Source organism: Gymnoscopelus microlampas, assembly GCF_963454915.1.
Source record: "Gymnoscopelus microlampas genome assembly, chromosome: 3".
In the NCBI taxonomy this organism is placed as follows: Eukaryota; Metazoa; Chordata; class Actinopteri; order Myctophiformes; family Myctophidae; genus Gymnoscopelus; species Gymnoscopelus microlampas.
In genome coordinates, this window is record NC_139940.1 from 32,516,236 (window position 1) to 32,534,164 (window position 17,929).

The window sequence follows — 17,929 nt, forward strand, 5'->3', positions numbered from 1 at the left end:
CTGCCTTATGCAAAGATATCCGATCTACAAGCTTGTGAGCTTGTAGATCGCTATTTTCAACGACTGTCCAGATCAGTCAAGTCCAGTGTTGCCAGATTGTGCGAGAGAAATAAGCAACCAGGTTTATGAAAACAAGCCTAAAAGATTTGACCATTCTAACCCTAATATAATAATATATAATAATAGCACACAAGCACACAACTGAGCTTGTAGATCTGCTATTTTCAAAGAGTGAAAATGTAGGAATACTTTCAAATCCACAAAATCGTGACTGACTCTGGCACAAATAAAATTCAGAAGGTCGGGTCTACAAATACATGTTCATATGACATGAAAATGTTTGAGAACCACTGGTTTAAATGAGCAGAAAAAACAAGCAATTCAATTCAAAGGGCTTGAGAAAACTAAGGGCATGAGAAAACATACGTTTACATTGCCAAAGCAAGCCCAAAGTCGCTTATAATAAGCAGACATGGCAACCCTGGTCGAGTCTAAAGGGGGTGTGTTCAAAAGGTTTAAATCCCACACACATGCGCAGTAGGCCCTTACTTGGCTAGTGGGTGCGCCATATTGGCTGACAGGGGAGTGGAGTTGGAACAAGCTGCTTGTACAAAAAACCTAACAGATCTCCCGGACATGAAGCTAAAAAGGATAAGTACAAAAAATATATTTTAACATTTGTTTGTGCGACCTGGTCCGGCCAGCCTGCGTGTCATTGATTGTCCCGCGGGGAGATCTATAGATTGTACTGGTTCTCTCTCAACTCAAGTTCAATGGATCCCAGCAGCACTAGCAGCGGATCCGTTTGGATCCAGCAGCAGCAGCAGCAGAAGGGATCTGATCATTCCTTAGGGATGATGCACTGTTGGGGAACAACCTCTCAGGGATTTACAACTAACTCCGGCGTCAGCGGCGGCATGCAACGGAACTTTCCGATGCAAGGTGCATCATGTCTGCCGTGCGTTAAGAAGAACACGCCGGACTCGTGTAATAAATATCACGCTGCACCGACGACGCCGGCAGGAGGAGGAGGAGGAGGGGTGGCATTTGGGAAACTGACGAAGCAGCAGCAGGATAATGGTGGTGGAGGAGGAGGAGGGGGTTTGGGGGGCGAGACGTCGTTCAGTATTCGTCGGAAGGGCTCCTTGTCGCCGTCCTCCTGCTCTCTGGACTCGGACGAGGCGGCGGAGCTGAGCTCGTCGCCCTGCAGCTCGTCGCTGCAGATCAACGAGCATCTGAACGTGGTGGAGGAAGCCAGCCGCTTCTTGCACCTCGACGTCGAGCAGCAGCAGTTCAACGTCGATCCGTTCAGACAGCAGCAGCGCTTCACTCTCTCCCCGGCTCCTCTTCATCACAACGGCGCTCAGCAGCAGCTACATTGTCGCAGCAGCAGCAGCAGCAGGCAACAATGTGGCAGCAGCCACACCCCCGGGGGGATCAACACACATCACCACCACCACCATCAAACCCACAGCCCCCCCGCGGGGACAGTCAAACATCACCACGGGAATCATCATCATCATCATCATCATCAAACCCACAGCCCTCCCCCGCCCGGCCCCGGGGGAATCAAACCTCACCACCACGGGAATCAAACCCACAGCCCCCCTCCCCCCGGGGGGACGGGAGTCAAACATCACCAGTATCAACATTCTACTACCACTGGGCGCATGAAGAGGCAGCTGAACAGGGCCAACACCTTCCACGGGATCAACCATTTACTGTCCAATAATAGCTCTAATGGGACCTATTCTTCAGACTCGTACAGTATATGGAAGACGAGGCGATACAGCCCTGGTATAAATGGGTAAGAGTTTTAAAAAAAAAATGTGAATATGACCGGTTTTGGTCCAATGATAATCCACAGATCGACCCATGCTGGTGGTTAATGTTAATGCCGAAATGCGTTTTGTAAGACATTGTAGTGACGTTTTACTAACGTGATCGAGTATGAACCCTGTGGCAGAGAAAGCTGACTCCTTTAACACTGCAGTGGCCACAGCAGAGCATAGAATTAATTTGCTGAACTAGCCAGGGGAATTACACTAATTGGTTAGATGCTGCCAGCCTCTCTAAACTAGTGTTTCTAAAAAAAAAAGTGTTTTTTTTGTCTTGAAGGGGTTCTAATAAATGGACTCTTGTGGGTCTGTCATTTTGAGGGTGTACAAGTGGAACCAAGTTGACCCGATTTGGTTCGATGTGTGCATTCTTATTATTTATATTATATTTATATTATTACTTATATTATTATGGGGGTCCTTGAAGTAAGAAAAACAGTTTGAGAACCACTGCTCTAGTCTAAACAGCACACATCCAGCCATGCTATTCATTGGTTGATTGAATACTTTATTAACAGTTTAAAAATAGTACAGTGGTATGATTATACAATGGTGCTAAAATGGTAACTCAAAGCCCTGAGGTCTTATTTTCATTGTGGTCCTGTGTATTCAATTGTTTCAGTACCAGTGAGTCAATGACTGGTGCTATTGTTTTATTTTCAACCAGTCCACTGTTCTAACACACTTCTATATCCCCCTTTTCATTGTAGTCTACATGAGGAGATAGTAGACTTCTTCAACTTCATGTCTCCGCGCCCTGAGGAAGAAGCGATGAGGAGAGATGTGGTGAACAGAATAGAAGGGGTCATCAAGGACCTCTGGCCCACAGCACGGGTGAGTGTCTCCACCATGGCACCATACACTTTGTACTGGCCCTAGTCACCCTCTCACCTTTTAGGTGAGAGGGTGACTAGTATCAAATCACCCTATCACCTTTGGTTATAGGGTGACTTCATTTGGTAGCATGCAGGGGCCTTAATAATAAGGTGGTGAGTATATTGGGTAGCCTACTGTACCTCTACTATTTGGTTACATTTCAGCAGATGTCAAGGTCCTGCTTGCTGAATTCAGAGAAGGCAGAGATTGTAGTTATTTGCCCTGAGTAACATTTTTCTAACTTGGAACAAATCAATTTAGGTTAATAATAATAATAATAATAAGAAGAAGAAAACGCTTACACTTTTTCCCCCTTTCCTTATTTTCTCAAGCTGACAATTGTAATGTCTGTTCTCCTAAAATGGACAAGCTGTTGCATTGCATGGGTGGCACTAAATTGTGCTGAGTCCGGTTAGTATAGAACAGCCTAAATACAGTATGTGTCATGGAATTATTATAAACCCCTGTTTCAGCTCTTCTGCAATGGTCTTGACTCTTCTTTGCTTTATGATAAATCTTTTCATTCTCATTTAAGTGCCCAGTATTGTGTGGATTGTATAGCACTTTGATCATTTTCACCCCTCCTGAAGACCTTGACATTTGTAAAGCATAAAATATGTAACTCAAACGGTGCAGGTCAGGAGTACCTGTCCACCTCTGCTTAGGGGTCAAATCAACCCGCAGTGCATCTAACTTGGCCAAGCATTTATATGAACTCTTTCATATTTTTTACAAAACGAATGATATAGCATTTTATCTTGCAATGCAAGTTCAATTCCTCACATGTGAACATATCTGACAAAAACAGATTGTGATATTTAAGTTTAACATACTAGTTTGTACACTACAGCATAGGCCTACATGCACTCTTTTGCCATATTTTAATGTCCAATTGCCTGGTTTACATTTCATTACCAAATGGAAGCAGGCCGGATGTAATCATTTTTCATGTCATTACTGCCCCCCCCCCCCCACCCCCACCAAACGAATCCTAGAGTTACTGTACTTGGAACAAGCAGCTTTTCTTGGAAGCATTCTAAACATTTTGACCTATCCCTGGCCCTAAGAAACCCCTCTGTGACTGTGATTTGGAGGCTCTTGACATACATATGTACTGTTCTAAACAAGTGCAGTGTTGACGTTTAAAATTTGAATGTAATTTTGCGGTTGCTTTTTCTTAACCACTTAAAGCCCATATGGTTGAGCGGCGTAGTGTATTTTCAGTTCTGCTATTTTCAGCGAAAGCTTGCCCCACAAAACCGAGGCTGGGGTTTAAGTGGTTTACATACATAGCATAACTAACACTTGTGTTTTTAGTGAATAAAATGTTATTTTGACCAATCTGTATAGTATGATAAGTAAAATACTAAGTAGATCTTCTTTCGTGTATATAGTCAGATGTACTGTTCAACATTGTGGAGGCATGCCCCCCATGCCCCTGTCTATGTATATTAACCCGTTAAGAGCGGGAAAGCCTATACGTTGTTATACCTTTTTTCTGTCTCATTTTAGCTGTTGCTATGTATATAGTAACAGGATTTTTATTTTATTAAAAATAGAAGATTTTCTGAAAACTTGGGTTAGGATTTAGAAGGCATTTTTAAAATCGGCCCCAGGTCTAAATGGGTTAAAAACAATTGCAAACAGATACAAAATGGAGCATGATCATAGATTTGAACTGTGTAAAATAAATAAATTGCCAATCTCAGTGTGAGCCCAAGGGTTTAAGTAATTAAGTCATTTCATCTAGTACAGCTCCCACGTTCCAAGGCATCTGACAAATACGAAGGATGTTTCAAAAAGGAGGTTTAAAAATGATTAAGAAACGATGTTTGTTGTGCCTGTCTGCAAGGGAATGCCTACCAACCATACTATAAAGTCTGGTTGGTTGGCTCACTGTGCACAGTGAGTGTCCTGTTTTGCTCCCATAACAAATCTGACAGCAGAGTGGCAGACCAAATCCACAAAGACACCAATTTCTGTTTGTATTTTGCAGGTGGAGATATTTGGCAGCTTCAGCACTGGACTATATCTACCTACGAGGTAAATGTTGTGGGCCTGTGTGCATCATTTTTATATCTGCCTTTATGTTGACAAACACATTTTAAGAACTGTTAAGATTTATTTGTTCTGTTTTGCGTCTTAAGAGGTTCTTAATTAAACTATTTGTTTCCAGTGACATTGACCTGGTAGTGTTTGGGAAGTGGGACCAACCCCCTCTCCAGGAGTTGGAACAAGCCCTGAGGAAACGCAATATAGCTGGATCATATCCTATCAAAGTCCTGGACAAAGCTTCGGTCAGTACTGAGTGGTAGACCCGTGGTAGACCCCTAGTAGTACATCTGAATTCTGTGTCTTGAGAATTCGTTGGTTAGGCGCAAAGAAAATCAAGTGCCAAGGGGTGACCCGATAGCACTGGGTGCTATACTCTGATCAGCGAGACCCCTGGTTAGATTCCTAACTAGCCGGACCATTTGCTAAATGTCATCCCCCCCCTACTCTCTCTCTCTCTCTCTCTCTGCATTTCCTCTTTCTCCACTGTCCCTGTTAATAAAGTGCCAGAAATATATCTTAAAAATAGATAATAATCTAGTGCATAGAGAAATCCACAGTTCTCCCAGTGCCTCAAGTGTTGTCAGATTTTCATGTGTGCCTCATAATAGAACGATAGGATTCTGGTTGAAATGCAGCTGGGCATTGTTTTTAGCAAAATGAGAACACAATTGGATTCAGAAAAAGTTGATAAAAATTAAATGAAAGAGAAGGGAAGTCTGCACACTGTTCTGTAGCTCCCAGTAGTTTTATTTATTTAAGTTTATTTATTATTTAAGGTGACAACGTTTCGACCCGTGTGGGTCTTTGTCAGGTTCAGACCTGACGAAGACCCACATGGGTCTAAACATTTTTGAGATGTGCGTGCTTCCCTCTTGGACACCATTTCAAGCCTTCAGACTAACAATTGTTCATCATAATGCTTGTGCTATGCTATAAGTACATGAGATTTTGAGTACATGAGATTTTGTGTGCATGTCTCCCTAAGGCCTGGTGTAAGGCCATTGTATATGGCTACATCTAGGAAGGGCGGTGTTGTGTACCAAAAGTAGGTCACTGTGACCCTAAAAACTCCATCACAATCACCGCTTCATGCGTTGGGGGACGATGGTGTGGATTGTTATACTTTCTTCAGAGCAGTAGTTTTCAGTAGTTTTTCTCCAACAATTACATTAAGTTAAAACATATTTTCAGCAATTCAGATTTTCTCCCCCTGACTTTTTAATTTGCCCTGCCAACAGGTGCCGATCATTAAGCTGACAGACCAGGAGACGGAGGTAAAGGTGGACATCAGCTTCAACATGGAGACTGCAGTCAGAGCAGCGCAGCTCATCAAGAGCTACCTCAAGGTGAGCCTAGTGGAGACTAACTGCGTTAACTGTGTTTTTTTTTTTTTTTTCAAGAGACCTCTTTGTTAATCCCTCGATCTTTCTCTTACTGTTTGGCAGAAATACACTGTCCTTCCTCCCCTGATCTTTGTGCTGAAGCAGTTCCTACTGCAGAGAGATCTGAATGAAGTATTCACCGGTGGCATCAGCTCTTACAGTCTTATCCTTATGGCTGTCAGCTTCCTACAGGTACACACACACACACACACACACACACACACACGCGCGCGTCTGATTTAAACTCCTCATAGGTCTCGAGGAGCACATGGTCTGTGTCTGTGCACTAACCACAATATAACATAAGCAGCACACAATATTTTAAAACTAAAATATGTTGTAACCTTTTATTCCCTACAGACGGTGTCCTAGATTTAGAGTACCACAACATTATGTGAACCATAGCCTGATTTCGCAGAAAAGACAGCCATTTCAACGTATTCTATAAAGCAGGAACGAATGGTCTAAGAAAGATGAGAAAAATGTCTTACCATGCAGTGTTTCTAATTCCTAAAAGAACACAAGTGTGTCCACATGTTCATGGGATTGATGTTTTGTTTGTTGACCACAGTGGAACACTCAGCTTGAACCAAGGTAGTAGCTGGTATCACTAGGTACTGCTAAGTAGCGTTGCTCCCATACGATTGTAGTATCTGGTCCGATACTTTGCTTGATATGTACTCTTTAAAGCCCTGATACTCCTACCAATGCCATAGTGTAACGCTGAGTGACACACGAAGCATTAGCAAGTGCCATTGCATTTAACATTGCAAATAAGAATATTGAATTGCGAAATCCTGCGTGCAGTTTACTCTGCCTTGACTGTCATGCCTCTTCATGAGAGAAATCAATGGAAGCGTGGGACTCTCGCGTCATCAGGTTTTCCACGCGGGTCATGGCAGTTCAGAGATTCTTTCAATGAACAGCTTGTCTCTCATCAAACTTAACTGCACATACTGCCCTGCTGAGAAGGTAATTAAGAAGAGTCATAAATCTCTATAAACGTCAGCTCTCTCCCTTTGAGTGCCTAATAATTTATGCTTTGACGTACGATGGTGTCTCACTCCAAACATGGCAAATCTACAAGCCCACAACGCCTTGCTCAACATTTCTGAAAAATGCTGATCTACAAGCTAACGCGTTGCATCGCGAGCTTGCAAATCGGCCATTTCCACATGAAGAAAATGTGTGAAAATTTGTCAGCATGGAGAAGGTTGACTTATGCAAAACAATTGCCATTTATCTCATCTCTATCTGTGACAGTTGTAGCGCTGATTGCCGAGGTGCTTGCGCTATAGCGATCAGCATTACCATATTCAATGCCATCATTAACCATAAACTAGTAGTCCACACCTGATATTCATTTGTCGACTTTTCATGACCTGACCATCCTTAGTTGATGAGTCGCTGAACTCTCCTTACTGTGGGCTGGGCTTCAGGTCCTCTGTATCCTTATTTTGTTTAGCTACAATAGTTTTTGGATTATATTGTGTGTGGATTTTCTGTGGCATTACTTTTGTTAAAGAGACGCTTATAAGTTTGGCAGAGTAGTGGCTCTACTGCTGCAAGCAGTAGGCAACTTCCTCTGTGCTTTCAACTGGTTTTCAATCCATTTCGCATAAAGCTACTTCCACTGTTGAAACCGCATGATGCCAAAATCAGCACAGCTCCATTAGGCGAACACAGCAAGACTTTAAAGCAATATTATACTCTGCCATTGAGTCGGTGGGAAGGCTGCACAGGGATGTTTTTTTTTGCCCATGGTAAACTTGGCCAGTACCGCCTCTCAGGCTGGTGCAAATCCAACTCTGGTTGACTTGGCAATCATACCCTGACCATAACCAATCCATCTCCAACCTTAAACTGAAACGTAACCATTTGATAACGGAGCTTCTTGGTACACATTGGAATAGACACAATGGCACATTAAGACACAGACTGGGAGACACAATTCAGGGTAGTCCCTCAACTGAGAAGGCTGGTCGCACCCAATACTTGAGGTCTGGTGATTCTATCCACTACTACTCGGTGGATTTACCAGTGGCACCGGTGGGTGTGACTTTTTTATGTACAAGCCCAAGAACTTGGAAAAGAACTTGGGGGGGGGGGGGAGCAATTATTTTTGCTTTAAATACAAATTCTTTAAGTTGTTAAATATTAGGTCACACTAGTCAATTCTGGTTGTTAACCATTAGGCCATAATAGTAAACTTTGGTTAAGTTTGGTTCCATAATGTTAATGTACTGGTAGCGTAATCTTGTATAGCGCTGGTAAACTTTGAACCGCTGTGATCACTGCAAGCGGAACTGTTCTCATGTCAGTAGGGAAACAAATTAATATCAGTTTACTTTATTTATTTAATTTCAATATCAAATTAGCCGTGGTAATGAGTGTAGTGTAAATTCAGATTTGAAGATCAGATTTTTCTTGGTAATAAAAAAAGTGTTTTTGATGTCAACTGTGGTTTTGTGCTTTTTGTTAGTATAATTGAAAGATCTGTTCAGGTACTGTTTTGGCACCGGTATCGAAACAACTTAACGGATAAACTTGGCATCAGCAAAATCTCCATTTAAAATGCATCCATGATATTATGAATGACAGATTAATGATACATTATCATGTTCATTAGTTCTCTACAGTTTCACAGGCAGTCGGTGAACCTCGCACACGAAGCAGATTGTCTGGATTGCTGAGTTTTACATCAGTTCATCCCCAGTTGACTGTTTGGAACATCTGACTTACTGTATGTGTCCTCTGTACTGTCTGTTACAGCGGCATCCACGGATTGACACGCGGCGTACCAACATCAACCTGGGTATCCTGCTAATTGAGTTCTTTGCGCTCTATGGCCGTGACTTTAACTACCAGAGGTTGGGCATCCGGGTGAGAGATGGAGGGGCATACGTGGCCAAAGAGGAATTGGCCGAGGCCATGGGCAATGGAAACAGGCCATCTATGTTATGTATAGAAGACCCTCTACAGCCAGGTGAGATGAACTGACATGTGGAAAGATGGAGGATACATGTGTGTGACAAATTGTTATTTTGTTGGGCCAGTTTTGATTGTGCTGCATTTAACATTGTGGTGGCTTTACTCTGTGACAAAGTGCTACACTAAACATTGTGGTGGCTTTACTCTGTGACAAAGTGCTACACTACATACAATTATGAAGATGTTTACACATCCATTACAATCACTTTCTTGTGAAATGAAAAATGTTTATACTCTGTTTAAGTGGAGATTGTTTCCCTTTGATGGAGTGATTTCAAGTAGTCCACAACAAGATGTGATTTTCATAATTTGGGTCTTATTATTGAAAAGTGTATGTAGAATGCCATGTTCATCATAATGCTTGAGTGATTAAGGTTAACCACATGAACCCTAGCCTCCCTATTCTGGGGGCGAACATTCGCCGAAAATAGACTGTACAATGTACAAGCTCACAATACGTGGTGACGGATAGTGAGCCGGTAGATAATCTATTCTTGGCAAATATTTGTGGAGGGGAAAGCAGACCAAGTCTAGGGTCCTGGGGGACCCCAGTCAACAAAGCATATAGGGGATTAAGTGGTTAAATGGAAAGCATGGGTTTTGTAGTCTTTGGCTGCATGCGCCACCCTAAAGGTGAGAGAACTGTTTTTATCCAGATAAAAACGGGAACAAAAGTCGCCCCTCAAGGGACTGCCTAACATAGGGTGAAAATGAGACCAGGTGGAGGCTGTGAAAAATGGCTTGGCATTTCAGGTTGACGTGGTAAAGGAGGTCAGTGCATTACAAATGGCATTTTTATGCTGGATAGCTGAAGTCTGGAGCGCTGCTTGGGTGTGAAGGATCGGTCAGATTTGGCTGGGTATTGGAAGTTGGGGGTGGAAAATAAAATCGATTCATAGATTAATCGCGATTCTGACATGGACGATTATGAATCGAGCAAATGTAAAATAGAAATTAAATATATTGCTAATTGCACAGAGCAGCAGCCAGATTGTTTGGTTATCAGAATATTGAGAAGCCTTTGTTATAAGTCAGTATTGCTGTACAAAAAAGGACTTTATTTTCTTTTCTTATTTTTATTCTTATTTCTTATTTTCTTGTTGGTTGTCTGCAATTGTTGATGTTGGCAAATATAACCTTCCAGTTGACAGTGACACATCTCTTCCATTTGTTTTTATTAATAAAAGATAATGGAAGTAAATTAATCGCAATGCATCGCTAATCTGAATATAATAGAATCGTAGCCATCGGAATCAAATCCTCAGGTACCTAGCAATTTCCGCCCCTATTGGTGTTCATTGTTCTTCTTACAGTAAAAAAAACCCCGCTACAATAGTATTCAGAGGAGGATATTAAGAGGTTTTGTTCTGACTAAGACATTAATGCATTACGGTAACTGTAACTAACATTCAAAAAGTACATCCAAACCACCCCTCCTGCAAGTACATGTCAATAAAAAAAAATGGTAGTTATTCAAAATGACAGTCTAAGGGGTTCTCAACCTTTTCAGGCCGCGACCCCCAAAATAATGATATTATTTCCCGCGACCCCCCGCGTGCACGCGTGCGGTCCCGTTCGCGCGCGCGAAGGTTATTTATTTATAATAGGTTATTTGATAATTGTTTATTATCAAAACATTTTTGCAAAAAGTGGGTAAATTGAGTAAATTAACTGATAAAACATGAATTAATGATAACATAAAAAAATATTTTGTTAAAAAAAAGAAAGAAAAAAAAAACTTTTTTTTTTTTTTTAATTCACCCAAAAATCTGGCGACCCCCCCCCCCCAAATTATTTGGCGACCCCCCTCCGCGACCCCCAGGTTGAGAACCACTGTCTAATCTGAGAAAGATCTTTCTGTCAGCTACAGCAGAGCCCCTACTATTGGGGACAAAGTTATGAATAGCCATCTCCCAGCGGAAAATGGATCACTACACCAACAACGGCAACTATATGGATGCTGTAAGCACTGCATCAATGTCCACTGGACAAAGCCATTTAAGCTGTGTGAATATATCCTTAATTTTAAGGATGTACAACCTACTGTTTGTTGAACTATTCAGCCTACAGCCTGGAATGTCCTTGCCAGTATTTTTTCTTTACCACTTAAACCCTCTATACTTTATAAACTAATTCTTAGTTGACTGGGGTGGACTCTGTACTTTACTTGTCTGAAACAAAAATTGACACATCTAGTCTAGATGTGTCAAAAGTACAATTTGTGTTTATGTATATGTTGTAATGTCAGTCATTTATCCCATGCTGTTCGGCTTTTGTAATGATTTTCTTTCTTTTTTTAACTTTCATTAACCTCATAGCTAACGATGTGGGCAGGAGTTCGTATGGAGTCCTGCAAGTCAAGCAGGTGTTTGACTTTGCCTTCATGGTGCTGAGCCATGGTGTGTCTCATCACGCATCCAACTACCCCAACAAAGAATATGACAGGTTGGTTTCTTCAACTTAACCAGGGGACGTGAAAATATCCTTGGATAATTGTCAATTAATTGCAATACAGGAGGCAGATATATTATCATGTCCGTTTGTTGTCGTTATGTACTACTACCATCTTAATATATTACGAATTTATAATATTTTGGGTACCAATCCCCATTATTTGTGGTTTTCACTGGCCTGCCTAACATACTTGATGTGTTATATCCTCCCTTCCTCACAGCACTTTAGGACGTATCATCAAAGTGAGCCCAGAAGTGTTGTTTTACAGGGACTGGAGCATCAGAAAGTGGAGTATCAAGCAGTACGCCAAGCTTGGGAATCATGGTAATTTTGTGTTTATATTGCAAATATTGTTTGCACTAACCCTCAAGGCCTGATTTATAATTGCGTGTGCACACATCTACAAGCTCACACGTCGATGCAACGCTTATTTTTGCGTGCGACACTGGCAACCAAGTATAACTCGGGCATAAGGAACTGTGAGCCTGAGCTTTTTCAAGTGTGTGTGTTCTAAGAGCTATGTTTGGTACTTATCAGACATAGGCACTCAAAATTGGATCATGCTTCTTGACTAAATTACTCCTCATTGAAAACCAAATGCTTGAATTTGATCACTACAAGCATAATTCATTATTAAATGTTCAAACCATTAGTACCACGTATTTGGTATGTCATTATGAAGACCAAGATATGGAAAACCACCTTCATTTTTGCTGACAAATTTCGTAAAAGTTTTAGAATTGTATTTTTTACATTTGTGATGTTGATAAATTACTTTGTGCTCTAAATAAATGGGAATATTATTATGATCCCAGCTGTAGAAACATGTGAGCAGCATCTTGCCAGGCTGATGTTGTCTTCCATGGAGGATCAGAGGGACTCTTCGTCTCCCCTTAGTGCTGACTCGCCGTCACCATCGCCTGTCTCGCTCCCCAGCCCTCAGCACCATTCTTCTTCATCGTCCTCATCATCCTTGTCAGCATGCTCGCTGTCCTCTGGGAGTGATGTAGTAAGTTTTAGCCATGACACTGGCCCCTGATGGTTGCAGAACTGTCATGTAATTCCTCGCTGGGCATTGTTGCATTATATGTATGTAACAGAATACTTCTGGTGATTCATAATTAAAGCGTTGCTTTTTTCCCCCTGTTACAGTTCAGTTTGTGAACATGCATCCCTTAATGTAAAGCACATTATATGGCATTCTTCATCTTTGATTGATCATTCAATATTATAGTTTAATATTTATTGTGCCAAATCACAACAAGTTGTCTCAACCCCCCCCACTCCTCACCCCCGCAAGTATTTTTCAGCAGGAAGGAAAAGCTCTTTATGGGACAAAACCGAGGCAGAACCAGGCTCTAGGTTTGGTTGCCAAATGCCTTGATCATGTTGGGGGGCAGACAGACTGAGAGAGGGAGACATGCACAAGAATGAGAGGAGGGAGAGAGACGAGCAACAACATTTACAACTATAATGACTTCAATGACAATAGCAGGTGTAATAATAGTGTAATACAAGAACAGTCCACAGCTGTGTTTCATGGAAACCCTTGATCCGTAGCCAGGGGGGCACAAGCACGATCCATGGGAGTTATGATAACAGTTCAGACCCTTGATCCACAGCCGTGGGGGTTCCGCAATCATAGTCTATGGAAGCTTGCAAAATGGAAAGGAACAAACTCCCGGGAATAGATGCCCAAAGTTGAGTTAGTGATTGCCTATGGGACATGAATGCATACTTTGCCCAAATTGTTACAAGCTTTATCAAAAAGCATTAACCCTGGGAAAAGGACAGTGGGGTTTCTGTATTTTATCATCCAGCTGAATAATTTAACCGTGTAGCTATTGGACAACACTAACCGTTGCCAAAAGAATGGGGTACGGTGTTATGTGCTGATGAGTGCCCTGAGGTTTTTCTCTCATGTAACCAAGAATAGTGGTGGCGGTGTGTATTGTTCAATCCTATGGACTTGACTGCCAAATGGGATCAGTGTGATGTGGAGTGAATGCTCTGCATTTTATTTCCCCCCCTTCCATTATTTGTCCATTGTAAGTATAAGCTGCATTTTTTTAATGTGTCTGGGTGTGTGCATATGTTTTCCAGGAGTCTGACTCTCCTCCCAGCAGTATAACTGCTATGCCCCTCCACACCATCAGCCTGGCCTCAATCCAACCATTGCTACAGCTGCCTACTGATCTCAGAGCCACACATCCTGCTGGCTTCATCCCTAATACAACACAGGTTGCTTGTTTTTTCTTTCCACAGTTCAGATATAAATGTCAGTATAATGGATGGAGGTCAATATTATGCCACCTTCTAACATTGTGCTCTTTGGTTTGTTTCACACCCGGTTCAGATGCCTATTCCAGCCAACATGACCCTCCCCTCCCTCCAAGACTGTCAGTTCTACTGTGAGAATCCACCTTCCATCAGTGCTGTCCACCGCCAGACAATGCAAGCCTCGCCTGTCGCCCTCTCCACCGACTCCCCAAGCACTCTACCCAGGTCCCACCACCTCAACCATGTTAAGGTAGGAGGACAGCAAGGCCACGGTTACTCCACAAGACTGAACTACCCCTCCCCTGTTGAAGCACACACCTTGAGCTTCAAGCACAACCAGGCCAGTGGTCTCCGGCATCAAAATCCTTCTCAAGGTCAATTCCCCAGTCCCCAAGGTGGATTCGGTCACCACGTTCAGAGCCCGGTGCCAGAGTTCAGGAGCCAACAACCGTGTAACCGTAACCCCTGGCGACGCAGGAAGAGGGACAGCTTTTTGCCTCTCAACCACAGCAGATGAAACATTAATGCTTCATCATCTGACTCGTCTTTTGATTGTCCCAAGTCAATTCCACTTGACTTTTATTGCTGAGGACCTTAAATGGTACAACTTGCGTCTGAAAGCCCTGAATGATCCAGCATACAGCCTAAGTTGATCCAAGTTTAGAATGATCTCTCTCTGTTTTTATATCACGGCAGGCATCCAGGGATGCCACTAAGCTCTTGCCCTTAACGGTTCAACCTGACTCTTGACTATAAGACGAAACTGGTCCAACTAAGCGCTCATTCAGATGACTTGGTGCCAGTTCATTTGTAAACCCTGGCCGTAGGTCATCATCACGGACTAATCCGAAACACTTGTTTTTAACTTGATGCACACCAGCAAGGACTCGAGCAAGCTGTGTGAATTTCAATGCTGATGCAACAGATGAACATTTATTTCTGTGGCTGAGGACATTTTAAAAAGATGGTTGTTGTGGTCAGGTGTCTTTTGACATAAGGTGATAGGAGTCGGTATGAGTCACACTATTGATGTCAATCTATGGATCACGCCAGTGCCTGGAGTCATGGCTGTTTGCACCGGGCGAGATGGCGGCTTGTCAGAGAAACTTACGGTGGCAAATGGTCGGTTAACAAACATTTGAAACCACACTTCCTTTAATGTATTACAGGTGCTCTTTCACCACGCAGACTGACATTACATCTTGGTACTATTTTGTTTGTTGAAGAATGCCAGTGTATCACTACACACTGGAGCCTCTTCAGCACTGGCATAATTCAACAAGTGAAATGGTTCCCAGATATAGTATCGTGTCTGTGAGGAAGATCTCCAGTAATGCAGGAAAGCTGTCTCTGTGGCATAAAATGTTTTTGTTAGGGGCAGGCTGCTGTGTCTTCTAACAGGGGACTCTGAAAGTGACTGTCCATACATTGATATCACTAATAGTAACTCAAACCGCATTGTCAATAAACCCAAACTATTGAAGACTAGGTTCCGAGCGAAATGCCACATGTTCAATTGGAATTCCCTCTCATCTATTCCCCCTAAATGGTTTGAGTCAGTCTGGATGCATTTCTGACAGCATTTCACTGTTGTTTGAACCTATGCATTTCACTGTTTGAACCTATAAAGATCTTCCTTGGGCTTTCTAAGTAGGATCAGGTTTTTACTGTGCTTTTGATTGGAAGTTGTGTTCATTAGGTCCTCTGAATGCAACTCCCTTAGTGGCTGTGATATTAACCAACGTCTTACTTGTCGTCTGTATGGACAGAATCAAAGCACTACCTTCCTACCTATACAGCATAATGCTGACTTGATTTATTTGTGTAACGGCACAAACGGGCTTTGTCTCAAGTGCTTTAACTGTGACGACTTGTTTGAATGTACCATTTGTTTATTTTTGTGTGTGTGTTCACCTTGGTCATCTTTTTTTTGTTAATGTTTATTGTCTTGGACCTATTTTGAAACAAAACACATCAATAGGGTGCAAAGTTTGCATCACAAAGGGATTTATATGATCAAATTAGCACTACTAGTAATTGCATTGTGTACTGTACCACCTTACTTTACAGTTTGCAATTTTGTGCAATATCATTTGGTTTTAATTTATTGACATTTTACCTTATTTGTAGGGTTGTGCCCACTTCTAGTTTACTTTTTATTTCCCAGACTACCTTGACCTGTGCAATAGATGGATTTGAAGGCCTTGAAAGGGATGTGCTTCCATTTTCCCAACAGAAGAGGGAGCTTTGGGATTAGAAATGTGCCAAAAAGCCACATCATGATGCTAACCTCTTAAATGTCATATTTGCCATCGCACTATTAGTCACTTGAAATTTTACCTGTCCAAATGTAATTGTGTTGCTACCACTGGCTTTCATTTTAAACATCACTTCTTCATTGATTTCAATTTGGGATAAGTTCCCACAATATGCAGTGGACTAAATTGGGAGAAACAACTAACTTGAGCAGTTTTTGGTGCTACATGTTACCAGCGACTCTAATTATTTTAGGCCTTATTACTTCTTTTGATTCTTTGTTGACCTCAAGATGGCATTTAAAAAATGCTCTCTTACGGTTAGATCGACTGATCAGTAATGGCCTGCTCTCCCTGTTGTCTCAGAGCCATGTGGTTCGGCTGCAGAGGGCTCAAATAGATCTCCATTTCTGACTTTGCGAACCGGCTGCACCGTCTGTTTTCCGCAGAGCTCTCTAAAGTCTAGAACCAATGACCTGAAGCACTGGTTGCAGATGCTCGCTGGACTTTCAGATGACTGACCTCCATGTTGCATTGTTGACCATCAGACGCAGTCTGTTGTGTTGTAATGCAGATGGATGGCTCCTGGATCTTTGTCAGCGTTGGCAGACAAAAGTTTCTTTAGCTGGACTTCCAGCGCTGAGAGACCAGAGTCTCATCAGTAACATCTTCTCATCCAACCATTTCCTGCCTTCTGCATGGTGCTTCTCCATATCAATCCTCGGGCTCTCCTGAGCTTGGGTGGCTTCCTGTAGGAGCTCATCCTGTGATTGGCTGTCTCTGAGTGGGTTACATTTTTGATTCTTTACTGCCTTTTCAAAAATGCCCTTGTTTTAATATCATAGTGTTACTTGTCATTCATTGACTATAACCACTGCCAGTTTTACGTTTATGCTTTTGATTTTTCACACAGCCTCATGGTGAAGGTTCACTTCAGGAACAGACTTCTACTGCAGCTAGTGACTATCGTCATTTTGTGTTTTGCTGTTTGTTTTCTTCCCACAATTTGATATCGAATGACTTGATGAATGTTTAAAGTCGGTGCCATTTCACGGGGTGGTTTTCGCTCCAATATTTAAAGTCAGTATTATTATCACTGTTGGTCAGATAAGCATATAACATAACCGCCCAGAAGATAGGATTTAACAGAGGAATCTTAAGGTATAGGTTCCTGTTAATGGTGTATGGCGGTAACCAATTCTAAAACTAAGACGATAGAATACTATTCCCATGTATTCTGTATATTATTGGTGTGATTGCAAATTACAACAGCATGGTCAACTCCTGTTTTTACCAATGTTATCGTGAAGACTCAAAGTTATTCACAACGGTACCCCTTACAGGGCACAGCTTTTGACATGGAGTTGCTTGCTTATAAAGGATGCCTAGTTTCACATGCGTTTGCCATGAACCAAATCTCCAACTGTTGTTGTCTGTCTGTGCCATAATAGGATGGGTTATAATGTGTAAATGAGTGACACATGGATGTATACCTTGTGTTTTCTTCTGGGCACCATTTTTATGTAAAGTTTTCTATTTTGATTATTTTTTTAATAAACATTTTAAAACTCCACTTGATTTGGTACATCTTGTAAAATTCAAAGCTGTGTATCTAACTTGTATACTAAATGTATTTTTAACAGTGATCTGTCAGCATATTACAGATTTTAATATTGATGTTTTAAATCTCCTAAATGCATACCAACCTAGAGGTGTTTGAATCCAGCATAAAGGTCTTTCCTATTTGCTGTAAACAGAAAAAAAATGCAATAGAGGGCAAACAAAGCTGTGCAATGCT

The 17,929-nt window shown here is 41.9% G+C and overlaps 1 protein-coding gene across 1 annotated transcript; it reads left to right on the top strand.

Moving 5' to 3' along the window:
• The first annotated feature begins 578 nt into the window (after positions 1-578).
• Positions 579-17,702, top strand: LOC311042068 (terminal nucleotidyltransferase 4A-like). Its single transcript, XM_084052608.1, has 12 exons — positions 579-1,807; positions 2,549-2,672; positions 4,711-4,757; positions 4,891-5,011; positions 6,008-6,115; positions 6,215-6,343; positions 8,924-9,137; positions 11,461-11,587; positions 11,817-11,920; positions 12,412-12,605; positions 13,700-13,837; positions 13,953-17,702. Exons 1-12 carry the CDS (start codon positions 774-776, stop codon positions 14,391-14,393), a joined length of 2,781 nt encoding a protein of 926 aa, XP_083908734.1. The 5' UTR covers positions 579-773; the 3' UTR covers positions 14,394-17,702.
• The last annotated feature ends 227 nt before the right edge of the window (positions 17,703-17,929 follow it).